A 22556-nucleotide genomic window follows, 5' to 3' on the forward strand; every position below is an offset into this window, starting at 1 on the left:
AATTGATAACTAGACCCTCACCACTTAAGGTTGAGAAAGAATCACCAATGTTTCTTGAAAGAATTCAAGGTGATATATGTGGACCAATTCATCCACCATGTGGACCATTTAGATATTTCATGGTTCTAATAGACGCATCTAGCAGATGGTCTCATGTTTGTCTGTTATCAAGCCGTAATGTGGCATTTGCAAAATTTCTTGCCCAAATTATTAAATTGAGAGCTCATTTTCCTGATTACACCATTAAAAGGGTGAGACTTGATAATGCTGGTGAATTTACATCTCAAGCATTTAATGACTATTGCATGTCTATAGGAATTGTTGTTGAACATTCTGTTGCTCATGTGCATACACAAAATGGTTTAGCCGAGTCATTGATTAAACGTTTACAGTTAATTGCTAGACCATTGATAATGAGAACAAAACTCCCTGTATCTATATGGGGTCATGCAATTTTACATGCTGCTGCATTGATTCGCATCAGACCAAGTGCAAGTCATAAATATTCCCCCCTACAACTTGCTTTTGGTCAAGAGCCAAATATTTCCCATCTTAGAACATTTGGTTGTGCAGTGTATGTTCCAATTGCGACACCACAACGTACAAAAATGGGTCCTCAAAGGAGGTTGGGAATATATGTTGGATATGAAACATCTTCAATATTAAGGTATATTGAACCTATGACAGGTGACGTTTTTACAGCACGTTTGCGTGATTGTCATTTTAATGAAACATTGTTCCCTAGATTAGGGGGAGAAATGAAAAATAAAGAAAATGATGTTTCATGGTGTGAACCTCAATTAAAGTATCTTGATCCTCGCACAAAAGAATGCGAGACAGAAGTTCAAAAGATAATGCATATACAAGAACTTGCAAATCAATTGCCTGATGCATTTACAGATACAAAAACGGTGACAAAATCATATATACCAGCAGTAAATACTCCAGCTCGAATTGAAATTCCAAAAGCTGGCAATAACGTCACTCATGAATCTTTGCCACGTCAGAAACGTGGAAGACCAATTGGTTCAAAGGATAAAAATCCTCGAAAAAGAAAATCAGCTGATAATGAAGTAAAAGAAAGTGTTCAAGAAGAACCACAAATCAGTACTCCTACTGCAGAGGAGATTGATAATGTCAATACAGAAATTGCAATCAATTATGCATATTCAAAAATATTATGGAACCGAAATGAAATGAAAAATCTTGATGAGAAATTTTCATTTAATGTTGCATATGACATCATGAATAATGATGATGATCCAGAACCAACATCTATGGTTGAATGTCAAAATAGACATGATTGAGCTCAATGGAAAGAAGCAATACGAGCTGAATTAGAATCACTCAATAAAAGAAAAGTTTTCGGATCCATCATTCTCACTCCTAAAGATGTGAAACCTGTAGGATACAGATGGATTTTTGTCCGAAAAAGAAATGAGAAAAATGAAGTTACAAGGTATAAAGCTAGACTTGTAGCTCAAGGTTTTTCTCAAAGACCGGGAATTGATTATGAAGAAACTTATTCCCCTGTTATGGATGCAATTACTTTTAGGTACTTAATCAGCCTGGCAGTTTCTAAAAATTTAGAAATGCATCTCATGGATGTTGTGACTGCTTACCTATATGGATCACTTGATAGTGATATATATATGAAGATACCTGAAGGATTTAAGGTACCAGAAGCATCAAATGCAAAACCCAAAGAAATGTATTCGATTAAATTACAAAGATCTTTATATGGGTTAAAACAATCGGGACGTATGTGGTATAACCGATTAAGTGATTACTTGATAAGCAAAGGGTATACAAATAACCTTACTTGCCCTTGTGTTTTCATTAAGAAAACAACATCCGGATATGTGATCATAGCTGTTTATGTTGATGATCTTAACATCATAGGTACAAATAAAGAGATCTATGAAGCCATTCAACTTCTAAAGAAAGAATTTGAAATGAAAGATCTCGGAAAAACCAAGTATTGCCTTGGTTTACAAATTGAGCATATGCCTAATGGTTTACTTGTACATCAAACAACATATACTGAAAAGATTTTGAAACGTTTTAATATGGACAAGGCAAAACCATTAAGTACTCCTATGGTTGTTAGATCACTCAATGTTGAAACTGATCCATTTCGTCCATGTGAAGATCATGAAGATATTCTTGGACCAGAAGTACCATATCTTAGTGCAATTGGAGCTCTTATGTATCTTACAAATTGTACAAGACCTGACATTTCTTTTGCAGTTAATTTGTTGGCAAGGTTCAGCTCTGCTCCTACCAAAAGACACTGGAATGGGATCAAACACATATTTCGATACCTTCGAGGAACTACTGATTTAGGATTATTTTATTCTAACGAATCAAAACAAGATTTGGTTGGTTATGCTGATGCAGGTTATTTATCTGATCCACATAAAGCTAAATCTCAAACTGGATATGTATTCCTAAATGGAGGTACTGCAATATCATGGCGTTCTCAAAAACAAACACTTGTTGCTACATCATCAAATCATGCCGAAGTGATTGCATTACATGAAGCTACTCGGGAATGTTTTTGGTTGAGATCAATGACACAAATCATTACTGATTCTTGTGGACTAGAACGCGATAAAAGTCCAACAATTATCTATGAAGATAATGCAGCTTGCATAGCACAGATGAAAGAAGGGTATATCAAAAGTGACCGAACCAAACACATACCTCTTAGATTCTTCTCATACACTCAAAATCTCATTAAGGACAACGAGATTGAAATGAGATATGTTCAATCCAGCAAAAACTCTGCTGATCTTTTCACGAAAGCACTTCCAACTGCTATTTTCAGAACACACGTTCATAACATTGGCATGAGACATGTTCAAAAGATGTAACAACCGAAGCGATGTCTACTTGAGGGGCAGTCAACTCCATGCTGCACTCTTTTTCCCTTAGCTAAAGTTTTTCCCACTGGGTTTTCTTTAGCAAGGTTTTTAACGAGGCAGTAACTTACAGTTGATCTTCAACAAACAAAATTGCTATCCAAGGGAGAGTGTTATAATATATAAATATATATATATAAATGGATAGTCAATTATTGATACACAAAAGTAATATTATTGTATTACCTAAACTTGTGATATTTTTGCTATAAATAGCCATGAATGCAAGCATTAAACTTGCACCATTTCTCACACTTAAAAAGTGTTTCTTTCTTTCTCTCCATTATCATCTTTGTTCTTACACTTCATTATTAGTATTCTAAATCAAGAATCAAACCACTAAAGGTAGTTATAAGCCTACTGAATTATAACATCAAGAATCAAACCACTAAAGGTAGTTATAAGCCTACTGAATTATAACATCAAGAATCAAACCACTAAAGGTAGTTATAAGCCTACTGAATTATAACAAAATAAACGTTTCTTTTATTTATTACAATATACTGGTATAGATCATTTCACTAAAATAAACCTCAATTTTACATCGGTATAGATCATTTCACTATCATTTCATAGCATTTTTTAGTCGGAGGTCCTTACGAAAATAATCTCTCTATTCTGGAGTAGAGAGATGAATGATTCTCTCTTCTTGTGAGCGGAGAATTTTTTTCTCCCGACTCACTTCTCTTCTATTCTCGTATAGAGGAAAGATTGTCTACATCTCACCTCTCCATACCTCCATGTGCAGCAGGATTGATTAATGTTGTTGTAAACCTCAATTTTACCTAAGCTGATTGAAAATGTTTAAAAAATTCTTTAATACATTTAAAGGTTTTAAAATATTTTAATCTTTTTTGTAAGTGAATGTGTTCAGTCAATTTATCCGCATCATCAATCAATCAAATAAAAATTAAAGTCACCATAACAAACGAGAAACGTCTTCACAGATCCACTTATTTCATCAAACAAATTGAGGTTACCTCCTGAACATCATCGTTCGCTTACTTGTTCATATTTCATCCAGCAACCCTAATAATAATAATAATAATAATAATAAATCAATCAAATTTGAAGAAAGATGTCGTGCTGTGTTGGATGTTGTGCGTCTTTGACCTGCGGTTTATGCACATCAGCTGCATCAACAATCACTAAAAAATCAGCTAGGCTCGGCTACTGTGGTCTTTTTGGTCTTTCATTAATCGTTTCTTGGGTTCTTCGTGAAATCGGAACCCCACTTCTCAAGAAAATATCTTGTAAGCTTTTTTTTTTTTCGATTTAATTTAATTGGGTTTTGCAGTAACTGAATTGGGTGTTAGTAATTTCCCAATTTTTATGATAAAGTTTGTATCTTTATATGTTTTATATTTATTTAGATTATGTTGTTATTAGCTGTATACAGTTATTTATACCAATTTTGGGATTTTGCTAAGAATAGGATGTTGTTGATTGTTGGTGGTTCATGATTGATTATTGTGAATTTGATAGCTCTAGGTGACGTAAGATATGACATACTCCGTAATATAGAAGAAATAGGGTTCAATAGATATTATTAAATTATCAATATTATGTTATGGGGTTAAATAAAAAGCGAACTCTTAATGATATATGCTTTTCAGAAAGTGAATTAAGCAATTTTAAATAAGTAGTTTTGGAGTTGATAGTCAAAATGATTATGTGATATGATTACGGTAAAGCAGTATGTATCGTTACACTAAAGCCAAATTCGAATATCCAAAGCGTTTTGTCAAAACTGATAAAAGTGCTTTGTGTATCTTAAAAAGTATTAGAAGTGCTAAGTTCGCAAGCAATTTTCTTGTTTCGTTTGTCTCAAAATATAAGTAGCATTCCTTTCTGAATAAGTTATGATTTTTTTGCAACAATATTTGATGCATTATATTGTTGGCAATGAAAATAGGCTAACACAAATATGATACCATGCATAGTGACTGTATTTGGATGAAGGAATTTAGAGTTAAATTTTACAAAAAGTTAATTAATTTATATTTGGACCTTATGGGGCTATCCAAATGGTATTATTTTCTTGGATTCCTGATACAAGAAAGGAGATCTCTTTGATTCGATTAGGCGATTCTCTTTTTCTTGGTTATCTACTAGAAGTAATCTTGTTATTAATTGGAACAAATAAAAGTAGTTGTTCAAAAAAAGTTAATAATTTATTTTTGGGATTATAGGGATCAATACATCCGATACTCTTTCTGATGAATGGTTTCAATCGGAAGCTGTTCTTCGTGTCAGCCTTGGGAATTGCTTGTTTTTTACGATACTTGCTTTATTGATGATTGGTGTAAAAGATCAAAATGATAGACGTGATGCATGGCACCATGGTGGATGGATTTTCAAGATTGTGATATGGGCTTTGCTTATCATCCTCACTTTTTTCCTTCCGAATCCAGTCACATCATTTTATGGTTAATCTTGATCTGAAAGTATCTTTTTACTTTGTCTCTTGAGGGCTAATAGTCAGTGGCGGAACACGGATTGGGTGAAATAGTGACGGGGATAAACACTAAAAAAAACCTTACACCGTAATATTTTTCTTAGTGCAAACTTCTTTTTCTAGATTCAGGTGGGGCATATACCCCCTTTCGGATACACTATCCTCCGCCACTGCTAATAGTCAACCATTTTAGTTAGATACGTATGATGTGTCAAACGTTGCATTTAATTTGGAGAATGTGTCGACCGGTGATTAAATGGTTTGGTCGGTTATGGGTTGAGCCAGGCTGGGCCCACCTAAAATCACTTATTTGTCTTTTTTTTCTCTTTTTGAATTCTTAAAAGTAGTTGTCTTCAGTTCAATTGTAGAAGTAGTGTTTTTACAATAATAAATCTGATTTTAAAGTTATTGATTTAAAATGTTTGATGCATTGCGATTTGTGAATACACATTGGGTGACTTCTGACTCGTTTCACATGCTCAACTCGTTTTCATTTTTACTCATAATAAAAATCCATATGTTTTCTTATAACCAATATGTAACTTATTTATTCATAGATGATTAAAAAATGCCACCTTTAAGCGTATGAATCACCAGCTTTATCTTAAAGATGCCATAAGTGTTGTCTCCACCAACTTCACCGTTTCATGTTATTATATATTAAATATTGTTGATTGTTGATGTAAATCTAAACTCTGTATATATGCAGGACTTATATCAAAATTTGGAGCAGGGTTCTTTTTACTAGTTCAAGTAATTATATTGTTGGATGCTACACATTCATGGAATGATTCGTGGGTCGCCAAAGATGAACAAAAGTGGTCAGTTATAAACCTATTATATCTTCGTTTTTTATCTTACTGTTCAAACTGTCAACAAACTGATAACACTAGGGTTTCTAAAGGGACTTAGGGTTGTGTTTGTTTACCTCTTAATTGAATTGAATAATTCAGCGTTGAATGCAGAACCATTCATCATTCAATGGGTTTGTTTCTGACCTCTGAATAACATATGATGCTGAATGGTTCAGCATTCAAATGCTGAACCATTCAGAGTTGAAACACTCTCTTAAGTATTAAGCACCTAAATTTTCTGTAATATTCTCCTACAATCACGTCCAAAACACTTAACAAATAAGTGTATTGAATGTTTTATTCATGTAACACGTTAATAAAATAATTTTACCAAATTATATCGTTCATTCAAAATGAATATCAAACTGCTTATTTTCATTCAGAACCAAGTTATTACAGAGACTTTGAATCATTCAGTGCTAAATCATACTGTTTTATCAAACGCACCCTTAACAACCTTAATACTATTACCAAAGTCTACTTAGGTAATATTTTGTTATTTTAATCTCTTTGTATGTATTTTTCAGGTTTGTTGCTTTACTTGCAGTATCAGTTACTTGCTATATTTCCGCATTTACAATTTCGGGCCTACTGTTTATTTGGTTTAATCCATCTGGCAATGATTGTGGGCTAAATGTGTTCTTTCTTGTTACGACAATGATTCTCGCCCTTTTATTTGCCGTCATTGCACTACATCCCATGGTACGTACCCATATAAATCCGCTACATAATGAGACCTTTTAACTTGATGAATTCGATGTTTGTTAAGCTATATCAGATTATTTTGTTTTAACAGGTGAATGGTAGTTTGTTACCTGCTTCAGTGATATCAGTTTACTGTGCTTATGTGTGTTATACCGGTCTCGCTGCCGAACCTCGAGATTATGCGTGCAACGGTCTAAATAATTCTAAAGCGGTAACCACAGGCACACTTATACTTGGTATGCTTACAACTGTTCTCTCGGTTTTGTATTCGGCCCTTCGTGCTGGCTCTTCGACTACCTTTTTATCTCCTCCATCTTCTCCAAGAGCAGGTAATGACATTTGTTACTTCCTGTCACCAAACCGAGGAGATGTGGAAAATGGGCGGGTTAGATGGGTTTGGTAATGGGTCATAATGGCCTGGATTTGATAAATGTCGCCGATTAATGTGATCTGAAAGGAATTTTTTTCCCTATTTTTTATTTTCAGACAAGCTAACTTTTGAAGTAAATTTGATTAGGAAGCCTTATGCATTACAAACATTTTATGACTTTGGATTGTAGTATACTGATTATTATACGAAACAAATTATCACAGCTCATCCCTGTGGTTTGTATGAAATTGCATTCCGAGTCCTGAACTTTTTTTTGGGTACTCTGAGTACTCATGGTTTCATTTTTTTTGCATAGCTCATCCCTGTGGCTTGTATGAAATTACATTCCGAGTCCTTGTGGTTTCATTTTTTGGCACTCCAAGTCCCTCAAAATTAGTGTAGAGATGGACGCCGTGCAAAACAATGAAATCTTGAGGACTCGGAGTGCAAAAAAAGGTTCAGGGACTCGAAATGAAATTTCATACAAACCAGACGGACGAGGTGTGTAATTTTGTCTTGTGTGAATATGATACTTGAACTTACAACCTAACTTATCATCATAACAGGCGAGTCATCATCACCTTTTCTAGAATCATCAGAATTGGAATCGGGCAAAGGCAAAAAAGACGTAGTAGAATCAAAACCAGTGAGTTATTCGTACACGTTTTTCCATCTAATATTTGCATTGGCTAGCATGTACTCTGCGATGCTGTTATCGGGATGGACCAGTTCAGAAAACTCGGACCTGATTGATGTCGGGTGGACTTCAGTTTGGGTTCGTATCTGCACTGAGTGGGTCACTGCTGGCCTCTATATATGGTCACTAGTTGCTCCACTAGTCTTCCCTGATCGCGAGTTTTATTAGACGTTTGTTTGTATTATTACGTACGTGGATGTATTATTGGGTATAAAATGTAAATAAATGTATGTGGAGTAGCAAGAGCAATTGGGTAGATGTATGGTTGTTACTTGAAACATGGTTAATGTTGTTTTGTGTTAATGGTGGTTGTCTGAAAGTACTCACTGTATAATGTTCATGTTATAAACGTGTCTTTTGGTTAATGTATACCCATGTGCCCACATGCTTTTCAATTTCTCAAATATGTCAAAAATAATGAACATATGTACGCCAATACAAGGCCATGTTTGGCTTACAGAATTCAATGGGATTCTGGCAGAATTGAAATTGAATTGTTGTCTAAATTCAATTTCAATTTCAGCAGGATCTCATTGGATTCCGTGAGTCAAAAGGAACTTAAACAATATGAAACATATATAATATATCATGTCTTGCTTGTTATAGATGTGAGCACGACTCAAACCCTGTATGATGTATGTAAATTCAATTTCAATTCTGCCAGAATCCCATTGAATTCTGTAAGCCAAAAGGAACTTAAACAATATGAAACATATATAATATATCATGTCTTGCTTGTTATAGATGTGAGCACGACTCAAACCCTGTATGATGTATGTGGCATTTAGTAGATTATAAATTGAACACCATACATTCTACACAGAACAAAACGGCTAATTATTTACTATATCGAATTCTATAGCAAATAACATCTTACAAGTACTTCAAATTATTCATTACTTCAATTATTGAATTTTAAATAAAATGAACTAATACGGCAATGCCGGATGGCCTATAAGTTTCACACTGTAAACATTTATAAATTTATAACTCAACCTTATGCAGTGTACCAGCACTAGAAATCGGCATCCAGATTAAACACAAAATTCTGGGCACCGCCATCTTTAAGGTTTGACATAACAGACGCCTTCTGATATTCGCCCACTCTTCTTTCAAAGAAATTTGTTTTACCTCTGTTCAATCATTATATTAACAAACACAAGAAACAATTTAGAACAATGTGTTACATATGTTTAAAATTTTACGATTACCAAATTCATATCAACGAATATCATATATTGATGACTTGATTAGCAGTAAAAGGCTATTTATGAGACTGATACTTACTGAAGTGAAATGAACTCCATCCAATCGAACGGATTGTCCACTTTATACTTCTTTTGATAACCCAACGCAACCTGTTAGCAGCAAAATCAGTCCGTCGAATCGAAAATATAAGTAAAGTTTCAACCCATTTACTTTATGAATACAAGATTATCAATAGGTCAAAATAAGTTGTGTTTATTTTTGAAGGGTCAGATCAGATGGTGTTAAAAGTCACTTAAAAGAAAACGGGTCGAAGTCTACCAAAGTGTATTTTTAAGACCATTCCCAACCACCCCTAAAGTTCCTCCCATAACTCCACATCATCGCCACATCAGCACCTCCTCAAACTTCCTCTAAGAACTAAACGAGAACTAAACCCCTACCCATCCATGACATACTTCATCAAAAAAGGGTCAAAGCCTACCATAGTGTATATTTCATTTATTCATTTATTTATAATTATAAATAAAAGCAAAAGTTGAAATTTGGACTAGAAGTGTTCTGGGTTAACGGAACCCCACAGGCAACTGATATGAACACTTTATCCATTTTCGACCCGTTACTAAACTGCCATTGTTCTATATATCTACCTTGAATTAACAATTTATTAGAAATATAATCATACCAATAGTCGATCAGCAACAAACTTTATGTATTGGCTCATGAGTGTTGAGTTCATGCCAATAAGTGCACACGGAAGTGATTCACAAACAAATTCAGTTTCGATTTCAACAGCTTCATGAACTATTTCATCAACTTTTTTCCATGGGAGCTGCTTTTTTAGTAAACTGAAAATCAAGATCACGGTTTTTTATTCAATATATCTAACAAAATTAACTTCTTTTACTTAATGTACCAAAGGGTAAATTTAAATCACCTGTAAAGAAGACAAGCAAAGTCACAATGTAAACCTTCATCTCTCGATATTAGTTCGTTTGAAAAAGTCAAGCCTGGCATTAATCCCCTCTTCTTTAACCAAAAAATTGAACAAAAGCTGAAAAAAACAACTAAATTTAGCCACATACACAAAAATATAAAAAATAAAAAAATATATATAAAAAACCTACCTTCCTGAGAAAAAAATTCCTTCAACACATGCAAAGGCAACAAGTCTTTCTGCAAATGAATTGGAGCTGGACAAAAAAAACATAAACATATTCATGAGACGAGTTTATATGCTCGAACCATGTTATTCTTGATTGTGCATTAGATAGATTACCTATTAATCCAGTTCAAAGCCCAATGGGCCTTCCTTGCAACACAAGGAATGTTTTCGATTGCGTTAAACAGTCTGTGTTTTTCTTTAGAATCCTTGATCAATGTTTCCAAGAGCAGACTATACATCTCTACAAACAATATACAATATCAAAGTGTCATAGCATAGAAAAACATATATTAATGTTAAATAATTTTTTAAAGTGTAAAAAGCTTCACCAGAGTGTACATTCTCCATTGCAATTTGAAACCCGTAAAATGCCCGAGCCTATAACACCGAACAACACCTCAAATTTGTCATGAGTTAATACAACCTCATAGCTTATAATCTCAAACTAATGCAAGATAAAAGATTCGAACCTCGGGTATTTGAATGTCGTTAAGAAATCTTGCAGCGAGGTTTTCCAAAACGATGCCATCTGATGCAGCAAAAAAGGCTAAGATATGACTTATAAATTGCTTTTCGGATTCAGTCAAGTTTTGCCACTGCTGTACGTCCATCGAGAGATCAACTTCCTCAGCTAAACCGATAAAAATCAATCGTAAGCGGATGTAATGATTATAACTACAGATAAAAATATGTAGTTTTGTAGTTAAGTGGATATGTGCTGCTGTGCAGATTAATAAAGAACATAAGTATTGTTAACCATATAAGAACTAGAACTAATTATACAGTCTTAATAAAATGATTGAAATCAAAGATAAAACCAGATTATAGAGTTGTACAGCTAATAAACAAAAAGACTTACATTCTGTGTTGAATATATAATATATAGAACACATAGAGCAAAACATTAGATAATCATGGTATTAATATACTTACTATGAATGAACAGTCATAATCATGACAAATTACACTAATGTGAAGCAACAAATCACACCCAATTCTGAAAATTGCAGAACCAAGAATAAAAAGTACTTAACTTTTGTAAGGATTATAAAGAACACACACAACAAAACATTAGACAAGCATCTTATCTTAAAAATATTGACTAAAAACTATTTAAAACAGATTACTTTTCACTTAGTTCTATATAAAATTCAAATATACAACGTATATACTCATGATTTCCTATATAACAGAACCAACAATACAACAAATCAGTAACAAAAATTATCATAAATAAGTAAATAACCATGATTATTTTATTAAAGGCAATAAGAGCAGAGCACAAGTAATAACATTAAATCAAGAGAAGATTATTACCAACCCAAAAACTGGCTTGTGATTTCTTATACATCTCCCAAAGTTGATGATATCGAATTGGAAACATACAAAATCTCTGGTTTTGCTCCATCAAAATTGGTTCTTGTTCATCTTCTGCACCATTCTGATGCTCTGTTTCATTCTTCAAGGAACCCATATTTTCGATTATGTTGGGTATGGATAGAATAGTGTGTGATATATTGGCGCAAAACCCTGCAAAAGCCCCTTTAGATAACTCGCACAATTTAACGGTTTTTGTAAATTAGTTTGTTTTCCCCTTCGTTGGGTTTTTATTTTCTTGCGGGTAAATTTAGGTATGGATAAACCGCTTCATGTGAGATTTTTTCCTTGTGATTTTGATTTACATAAACAGCCCCTGAATTATAGCAGGGACTTTTTTTAAGTGTATTGAAATTTCAGGGTACCAAATTGCACTAAAATCAAAATTTGTAAATTGACAAAACCACTCGATGGTTGTGACCCAGAAACTTGTACTTCAAACCACTTGTCCTAGGGGCGTATTTCGCTGATATAGCTAAGATCGCCCATAACGCCCGTGTTGAGGGTTGCCAGAGAGATTTAAACGGGCCGTTGGTGGTGTATTAACGGGCGAGACAATTGGTACAATTGAATACTTGTAAAATAATTTATTCAATTGATTTTGTAGGTCGATGTTATATTGAGTAACTATATAATAGATAACGGTCAATATTTACGGGAGAGTAAATAAACATAACATCAATGTGACAGCCTGTGTTGATGAGAAATGATGTATGTGTTTGGAGGGGGCGTTGGAGGTTGTTGGAGTTGGTGACGTTGGTGCGTGTGTTATGTGTGAAATCCGACGGTTTTCTAGTGGTCTTCTTCCGCCGGCAGTGATGGGTGTTGGTGGCTACCGTTGGCGGCTTTAGGTGGGTGTTCACGGTAGCGGCTGGTTTCCAAGTGGCCGCGGGCGGTGGCTTATGGTGGTGGCCGTAGGTGGTGGCTTATGGCCTCTGTTTGTTCGTCCTTTTGGGACCAGGGGTTTGTAAATGTCGTTTAGAAAATTGGCAAAGATGACTGGTTCCTTCATGGTTTGATCGGCTCTTGGTTCTGCTCGGTTGTTGATGGTTTGGTTCATTCACTCTGTTGGTTGAATGTGAGTTAATGCACTAAACGATAAACTTAAGTATGATTAACCAAAGAATATGTTTTAATGATGACACACGCATATGCATAAGTGATGACTGACATCTTAACATAAAACACGCAAGGTCACTAATTCATACTTTATCTTGCAAACGACCAAGTCAAGCATAAGTTAAAGAATGAAATCAAAAGTTCAGCTAAACACACAGTCGAGGTACGGTCGACCGCATAGTCAACCGTGAAACTCCAAACTGAATTGCAACGCAGTTTTGTGAAAACAAGTTGCATGGTCGCCACCACGGTCAACCGCAGTGCGACCGCAGTTTTCTCTGTTACCATTTTCGACCAAATAAAGTTTGACTAGTTCCCGACATCTATAATTCATGAAACCTTTCTCGACATGCTTAGAATAGATGCCTTCTTCATACTCAACCGAGTTTTGGTCATAAAAACACTAATTGTGATTAATTACGCCTAATGACATCTTAATGACAAATTAACCAATATTAGGCATAACACATAAGTGTTAATCAACAACTTATGATCTTAATTCTTATCTAGATATCCTTAGTATGATCATCAAGTACCAACACACTTAAGCCAATGTCACTAGAAAAATGATTGCTATTAGAAATGACTTAGTGATTAATTAAGACTAAATGAGGAACAATGCTCTCAAGGTTAACTAGTAATGACTTGTAATCCTAAAACACACTTAGATACATTTAGGATGGTCACCAAGTCCCAACTATAGATTGCTCTTTCCTTGTGCATTTGTTGGACATTAATGTGTGCTTACACATTAATCAAGCAATATGTTATATTGCAAATTAAACTTATTAAGTGCTTGAATTATAAGTTGTGCAAGTATCTATATGATTGATCCTAGAATAACTATCTCTTGCTATGTGAGTATTACTTGCTACTTGCCAATATGCTTAATACTCATAAACTTGTCAACTTGATTAATATGTTTGCTATGTACTCATTAGTTAGGATTCAAGTAACTAACTTACTCCAATAGATTAAGTGTAAAATGGTTCACAATGAAATTAGAGTCAATTGTCTATTTGGTCTAGTCTAAGTAACTAAGTGTGATTGCTTATTCAAGAATAACTTAACCTTAATGTTTCTACGTACTTCATGATTATCTTATAGAGATATCATTCAATTAATCTCTAATTAAACTCAAAGAGGACATGACTTGTGATTAATTGAAACTAGGAAGTTAATGACATAGTGACTAGTCTTTAGAATTGAACCAAGGGCATTAAAGTGACTAACTAAGTATTGACCAAACTGAGATTTCCCAAAATATCAATCAAGACACTTCTCCAAGAATGTTGGATTTACCACTTTTGGAATGATTAGTCACTTTCATGCATTAAGACCAAATCTCACACACTTAATGCATATAGTACTTGTATAGGATGTTTGGTTTCTTTTGCAGGTGCTAGAAGGAGTAAAGGTGCCAAAATGTAGTGTTCAAATTTGAGTCAAACGACTATACGACGGATACCAAATTTGGACTGGAGCACGCACCGTCGCACCACGGTCGACCGTGATGGCAACCGTGTGTCAACGGCTACTTTTTGAATCTCACTATAAAAGGCAAACATTTAAGAGCATTTGAAGTGGACCCTCTTGCATATTTCAAAGGCTTATTTCCAGTGATCACAAGTGCATCAATTACTACTCAAATGTGATCAAGCAAGAGAAGATTCTATGATCTTATAGATATAGAATTGGGTTGTTGTAAACTTACTAATCAAAATCATTTATCTTGTGAGTTTACTTAATGTAATGTATGTCCTAGTATTGTGTTAGGATCATCATTGCAAAGTGTATAAGTCTTGTAACTTCAATTAGTAGAAGCATAGGCTAGCTTAGTGATCTACTTCCTTAAAGGGACTTAGGAAGTTGATTAATATTATTTGGAGATTAATACTTGTCCAAGGTGAAGACAAATTGATATAGGTTAGAGTTGATCTTTCAAAGAGATAGAAAGATTAGGTTTGTTGTCTACCAAAGAAGTTGAAGACTTGTAAATCGGATCTCCACCGAGTTTGGAGAAAAGTGCTTAGTGAAGCAACAAGTCCCGATTAGTGTAATCGGGGAGTGGATTAAGGTGGATTAGTTAACATCCACCCGAACCACTATAAATCCTTGTGTCTATGTTCTTTACATTACTTCATTTATCATTTTGAACATATACACTACACACATCAAGTTTGAGTTGAATAGGTTGATCAAAGTTGAATCGAATTTGGTGATCAATCGAAAAAGTGTTAAAAATGTATTAAGTAACTATTCACCCCCCTCTAGTTACTTACAATTGGTATCAGAGCGGTTGCTCAAATCATTGCGCTATAAACGATCGCGAAAGCGTCAAAATTCGTTTTGTGCAAAAACTTGAGTCAACGATTCTCGTATCAACTCAAACTATGGGATACTTCGAAGAATTGGTGAAAGAAGCACCAATCTTTGATAAGATGAATATTGATGTGTGTAAATTAAGATTTGAGTCTTATCTCAAATCCAAGGATTACTACTTGTGGAGAATAATCAAAGTATGAGACTTTGTACCACAAGCTAGTTCAAGGCTAGTGAAGTCAACATTTCAAAACAATGATGTTTTGAAACAATTCGATGCAATTTCACTACTTCATGGAATTCTTCCTAGTGAAGAAAGGTTAAAGATAATTTCATGTGAAAGTGCTAAAGAATGTTGGGATTCACTATGTTCTCAAGAAGATTTAAACTCTAGGAGTTTAAAGGGTAAAGGAATTGGAAAGGATTTGGAAAAGGTTGGTGATTCTCAAGCAAAAGGGTTGAATGGAAATGAAGACTTTTTCCTCATGAGTTCTTTGAATGATTTGGATCAAGATGGTCAAAGTGAAGAAGAGGTTGAATCTCCATTCAAAGAAGATGATGTCTCAAGCATGGATTGCAATGAGGTACATGTATTCTATCCTTCTAATTATGAAGAATTGTTAGATGATTACAAGACTATTAAATTTGTGTATGATAGTAGTCGTGACAAAGTAAAACGTTTGGAGAAAGAATTACACAAAGTTAGACAACTTAACAAAGTTTTAATTGATGAAAATAACACCTTGAAAAGAAAACTTGAAAGAATAACTATTTGTGATTCATCAAGAGATAAACATGAAATGAATATATGTCACGACTCTAGCAAACACAAATCTTGTAATCAAAGTCCATTGTCTATTATTAGGAAAATTGAGAATATGAAAAAAATGGACCAAGCTAGCAATTCCATGGTAGGGATAAGTCAAGGATTGGGTAATCTTAAAATCAATCAAAATCAATGATCAAAATGCTAATGAGAATAACTTTCTCAAAATAACTTTGTATTAATGAAAGGTTTTTCTTACAAATGCAAAATTGTTTTTGAAAAGTGATCTTAAAAGATTAGTGTAGGAAGCTTACTTGCCTTAGGATTGTGTGTTTATGTGAAAATAGGTATTGCATGCTAAATATTAGATTGATGTGTTTTGTGTATACTATGTGAATGATTAAATATATATATATATATATATATATATATATATATATATATATATATATATATATATATATATACATATAGATATAGTATATTACGTGTCATTGATGATTAAACATCGGGAGGATGTAATCATTCAATGTTAGGAAAAGAAAACTTGTCCTCAAGTATTCTTTAGAACCTAAGAATCGTCAAAACAAGTTCGAAGAAGTGAAGAAATAAGTGATCAGAAGGATCCACGGCAGCACCACGGCTGACCGTATACAGGACCGCAGACTCCTGTCCTAAACGTGTAAAAATATCTGCACGGCTAACACCACGGTCGACCGTGCTTCGACCGTGCGTGGTCTGATTCTGTTTTAAATTAAACTAAACCCTCACTTTTATTTCTTTTCAACCCACTTCAAAACACACACACCTACACACGGCTGAGGAGATCGATCGCACGGAGAAGAACGCTCATTCCATCAATTTCAATTCCTACTTTCGGTATGATTAATCCTTGCTTTCATAGCATTCAATTATGTTTGTATGATGAATTAGGGTTATGAAGAAACCCTAACTAGAGTAAGTCAAAACTTGAATTGATGCAAACAATCAAAATTATTCTTGAAGAACAACTTGGAAACGATTGTAGTAGTACCTATCTATGCGTTAATTTAACAATGACTAATTCTAGGGTTCATTATACATCTAGGTTAGATTTTCATAGGAGCATTGTTCATATGATATAAACAACATTGTTGCAAATTGAGTGTAATAATGTTAGATGTCAAAACATGTGTTGATGATGATCTCAAAAGTCTAGAACACATATGAACCTTGTAAAAATCTTAATCTAGTTGCAAACTCATTGACACTAATGAAGAGTGAAAATGTGAAGAATATTAACATCAAAACACCTAAGTATTGATGATAATTAAAGTTTGCAAAACTTGTTGCCTACAATTGAATTATACACCTTGAACTAATATGAAGTGTCATTGTGTAGAAAATGGCAAGAGGAAACGAACCAAGAAGAAAGAACTCATACGACCCACCGTCAGATCCTACAGAGAGAATTAAGTACAACGCTTGGTTTCTCTCTAGACGTCCTATAACTGAAGGAAAAAAAGTTGCCCACGATCAAATGTCAGAGCTTGTGAGACAATTCAAAACTCTTCGATGAGAAGCATTTCTCACTCTTGATGGTCCCATTTATCCATCTCTCATTCGTGAATTTTATGCAAATTTCAACTTCGTGAATAATGTAGTCTCCTTTAGTCTTCAAGGGACAAATTATCGCTACTCTCTTGTAGATTTCAGTCGCATTCTCCAAGTTCCAACAGATGGTGAAGAATTCTTCAGTTCACATCATGGACTGGCATATCTCCCAAATTTTATCTCCAACAAAATGGCAGTGATAGATACACTATGCAAAGGAAGTGCTCCTCGAGATGAGATCAAGATGTCTGGAGTACTGGGAAGACATCTTTCATCTGAGTATGAAGTTTAGAACAAAGTCATTGACTACAACATCTACTGCAGATCAGAAAATCACTCAAACATTCATGCTACTCAAGTTGCTCTCTTGTGGTGCTTGGAAAATGAAATCAAAGTAAATATTGCCTATCTGATGGCAACCATGATGAGTGGACTCATCACCGAAACAACTCGAGGATTGCCTTATGGAATGCATCTAAACAAACTGTTTAGGCACCTCAAAGTCACAAGTGATGACTCTCTTCCACTCACTCATAAACCAATCCTACCATCAAAAATAACAGGAGGATCAACCTCCAAACGAAGAAGAACTACCAATGAGGCAGGAACGAGCAGAGGAGCTATTGAGATATCAGACAGTGAAAATGAAGAAGAAAATGAATCGGTAAGGGATCTTGGGGTCAATGCCAAAATGGATAAGATCTATCAGACTCAAATCAAAAGTCTGAAAAAAGAATCAAAGGTGAAGAAATTACTGAAAGGAGTGATCAGAAGCTTGACCTGTAGGTCAGGAAATGAGGAGGATGATGATTTGAGCGAAGAATTCTAACAAACTCTCATGAAAACTTTCTATGGTTGAATGGTTGAATGTTTAAGACAATAACGTTTGAGAACTTCAATATGCATGTTTAATAAAGTATTCGTGTATGCTTATTACATGTTTTTAGTCCAAACATGTCGACTGTGAACCTAACCATGTATGTCCTGTACCAACGAGTTTAAGTTTTTTTTTAACGACTAATCCACGGCTTACATCACGGACGATCGCAGCTCAACCGCAGAATAAACCCTGCATAAACTGACGAATCATTTTGTCCTATTAGGCTCAATAACTTTTCTCAAGTGAAAATTGACTTGTCAACCAAAAGACTTTACTCATTTAACCTACCTCTCTTATGAAAAAGTAAAAGTGATTCCTAGTAAGTCTCTATAAGAACCAGTACATTCAACTAAAACTCATACCCACCATCACAATCCCTAAAAATCCAAAATTAAATCATGAGACAAATTGCCGAAGGAAGAGAAGTGTCGACCCATCAACTCTCAACCTATTCGCTGGCCAACTTCTCTAGTGTGAATTGGAATGTCTTTCTCAATCTTGGAGGACCTCTATATCCTCTTCATGTGAATGAATTCTATGCAAACTTCCAATTTCATGATGATATGAAGATATCATTCACTCTCTATGGCAAAAGCTATTCCTTGACACTTAAAGAATTTGGAAACATCATGGATGTTCCAAGTAACGGGATCAAATTCTTTCTTAACCCAAACTCATTTGATGAGTTTCCGGAATGGTTAGAAAAAGAATGTGTTCTTGAAACACTGAGTGAAGGACCACTTAAATTTGAGTCCGTCAACAAAGAGGGTTTCTTAGTGCATCACCTTGCTTCAACATATGATCTATGGCAACAGATCATCTCCATAAACGTATATGGAAAGGGTGAATTACTTTGGAGAATGAATGCAAATGAGGTTACTCTTTTGTGGTGTCTCATACACTCACTTAAGGTAAACAATGCATTTCTGATGGCATCTAGAATGCAACAGGCTGCTCAAGAACCCTTCTTGAAACTACCTTATGACCTTCACTTAACTAAACTCTTTGCTCATCTCAAATTGACGACTTCCTATCACTACGCTGCTCAAGTTTTGTCATACCCGATTTGCAGAGCTTCAACCAGACCATTTGTTGAACCTTCTCTTGATAACCCTCCAAACTTTAACCTCCTTTCGACCATAGGACAAATCCGTGTCATTCACGAAAATGTTCTAAAAATCGGATGGCATCTAAACAAGCTAGAAGGAATTATAAGAGACACTCATCACTACATTCACCTCAAGAAATAGGCCAAGGAAATTTGAAGAATGCCTACCTATACATCCAATTTATGTGTCTTCCATGTATATTTTCATATATGCATTACTATGTTTCATACTTGCTTTGAATAAAATGTGTGCTTATTATGTTTTAATATATGTTTTTCCAACGTGCACAATTTAAGGGGGAGTTTTGCTCTAAGGGCGAGCTTAGTTCTAGGGGGAGCTAACCTTTTTGCTTCAACAAAAAGGGGAGAAAGATGGATACAAGTGATTGTTAACACTTGCGTATTTATAGCAAAATGTCTCTCATCACTTGTATGTTTGTCATCATCAAAAAGGGGGAGAATGTTGGTTGAATGTGGGTTAATGCACTAAACGATAAACTTAAGTATGATTAACCAAAGAATATGTTTTGATAATGACACACGCATATGCATAAGTGATGACTGACATCTTAACATAAAACACGCAAGGTCACTAATCCATACTTTATCTTGCAAACGACCAAGTCAAGCATAAGTTAAAGAATGAAATCAAAAGTTCAGCTAAACACAGGTCGAGGTACGATCGACCGCATAGTCAACCATGAAACCCCAAACTGAATTGCAACGCAGTTTTGTGAAAACAAATTACACGGTCGCCACTACGGTCAACCGCAGTGCGACCACAGTTTTCTCTGTTACCATTTTCGACCAAATAAAGTTTGACTAGTTACCGACATCTATAATTCATGAAACCTTTCTCAACATGCTTAGAATAGATGCCTTCTTCATACTCAACCGAGTTTTGGTCATAAAAACACTAATTGTGATTAATTACGCCTAATGACATCTTAATAACAAATTAACCAAGATTAGGCATAACACATAAGTGTTAATCAACAACTTGTGATCTTAATTCTTATTTAGATATCCTTAGTATGATCATCAAGTACCAACACACTTAAGCCAATGTCACTAGAAAAATGATTGCTATTAGAAATGACTTAGTGATTAATTAAGGCTAAATGAGGAACAATGCTCTCAAGGTTAACTAGTAATGACTTGTAATCCTAAAATGCACTTAGATACATTTAGGATGGTCGCCAAGTCCCAACTAGAGATTGCTCTTCCCTTGTGCATGTGTTGGACATTAATGTGTGCTTACACATTAATCAAGCAATATGTTATATTGCAAATTAAACTTATTAAGTGCTTGAATTATAAGTTGTGCAAATATCTATATGATTGATCCTAGAATAACTATCTCATATTATGTGAGTATTACTTGCTACTTGTCAATATGCTTAATACTCATAAACTTGTCAACTTGATTAATATGTTTGCTATGTGCTCATTAGTTAGGATTCAAGTAACTAACTTACTCCAATAGATTAAGTGTAAAATGGTTCACAATGTTATTACAGTCAATTGTCTATTTGGTCTAGTCTAAGTAACTAAGTGTGATTGCTTATTCAAGAATAACTTAACCTTAATGTCTCTGCATACTTCATGATTATCTTATAGAGACATCATTCAATTAATCTCTAATTAAACTCAAAGAGGACATGACTTGTGATTAATTGAAACTAGGAAGTTAATGACATAGTGACTAGTCTTTAGAATTGAACCAAGGGCATTAAAGTGACTAACTAAGTCTTGACCAAACTGAGATTTCCCAAAATATCAATCAAGACACTTCTCCAAGAATGTTGGGTTTACCACTTTTGGAATGATTAGTCACTTTCATGCATTAAGACCAAATCTCACACACTTAATGCATATAGTACTTGTATAGGATGTTTGGTTTCTTTTGCAGGTGCTAAAAGGAGTAAAGGTGCCAAAATGTAGTGTTCAAATTTGAGTCAAACGGCTATACAACGGATACCAAATTTGGACTCGAGCATGCACGGTCGCACCACGGTCGACCGTGATGGCAACCGTGTGTCAACGGCTACTTTTTGAATCTCACTATAAAAGGAAAACATTTAAGAGCATTTGAAGTGGACCCTCTTGCATATTTCAAAGGCTTATTTCCAGTGATCACAAGTGCATCAATTACTACTTAAATGTGATCAAGCAAGAGAAGATTCTATGATCTTATAGATATAGAATTGGGTTGTTGTAAACTTACTAATCAAAATCATTTATCTTGTGAGTTTACTTAATGTAATGTATGTTCTAGTATTGTGTTAGGATCATCATTGCAAAGTGTATAAGTCTTGTAACTTCAATTAGTAGAAGCATAGGCTAGCTTAGTGATCTACTTCCTTAAAGGGACTTAGGAAGTTGATTAATCTTATTTGGAGATTAATACTTGTCCAAGGTGAAGACAAGTTGATCTAGGTTGAAGTTGATCTTTCAAAGGGATAGAAAGATTAGGTTTGTTGTCTACCAAAGAAGTTGAAGACTTGTAAATCGGATCTCCACCGGGTTTGGAGAAAAGTGCTTAGTGAAGTAACAAGTCCCGATTAGTGTAATCGGGGAGTGGATTAAGGTGGATGATGTGTAAGCGAAGGGGTACGAAATATACTTTTATTTTTAATACGAAATACTACGAAATATTACACAAGTTTTATTAATTTATGGATGGGATATACCTAAACCTTGCTACAACACTTATAGACAGTGTACCTAATCGTAGAGTAGTGTAGTTTTTAGTTAGTCCGGTTCGTTCCACAGGGAGCTAGTGATTACGTACTATAATTTTAACAACTATATTTATATAAAATATATATAATTATATATATTAATAATAATATATAAAAGGGGGATTTTACCGTTCAATGACCGGTTTGTCGATTTTAAATAAAACGTAAAAATAAATGACGATAATATAAATGACAGAATTTAAATTGCGATAAAGTAAAATGATAGTAAATAAAGGTACGATGAAATATGAAATAAAAGTATTATGCT

The 22556-nt window shown here is 34.5% G+C and overlaps 2 protein-coding genes across 2 annotated transcripts; one reads left to right on the forward strand and one right to left on the reverse strand.

Moving 5' to 3' along the window:
• Window positions 1-3832: 3832 nt before the first annotated feature.
• On the forward strand, window positions 3833-8377 carry LOC139871960 (uncharacterized). Its single transcript, XM_071859722.1, has 6 exons — window positions 3833-4177; window positions 5117-5353; window positions 6092-6203; window positions 6764-6938; window positions 7033-7270; window positions 7878-8377. Exons 1-6 carry the CDS (start codon window positions 4003-4005, stop codon window positions 8174-8176), a joined length of 1236 nt encoding a protein of 411 aa, XP_071715823.1. The 5' UTR covers window positions 3833-4002; the 3' UTR covers window positions 8177-8377.
• Window positions 8378-8834: 457 nt separating this feature from the next.
• LOC139872342 (ribonucleoside-diphosphate reductase small chain A) lies at window positions 8835-12010 on the reverse strand. Its single transcript, XM_071860194.1, has 9 exons — window positions 11697-12010; window positions 10850-11010; window positions 10709-10757; window positions 10494-10620; window positions 10342-10407; window positions 10152-10268; window positions 9900-10062; window positions 9296-9366; window positions 8835-9141 (listed from the first exon to the last, which is right to left on the reverse strand). The coding sequence occupies exons 1-9, from the start codon at window positions 11851-11853 to the stop codon at window positions 9024-9026; spliced, it is 1029 nt and encodes a 342-aa protein (XP_071716295.1). The 5' UTR covers window positions 11854-12010; the 3' UTR covers window positions 8835-9023.
• Window positions 12011-22556: the final 10546 nt, after the last annotated feature.

Source organism: Rutidosis leptorrhynchoides, chromosome 10 (assembly GCF_046630445.1).
Source record: "Rutidosis leptorrhynchoides isolate AG116_Rl617_1_P2 chromosome 10, CSIRO_AGI_Rlap_v1, whole genome shotgun sequence".
Lineage (NCBI taxonomy): Eukaryota > Viridiplantae > Streptophyta > Magnoliopsida > Asterales > Asteraceae > Rutidosis > Rutidosis leptorrhynchoides.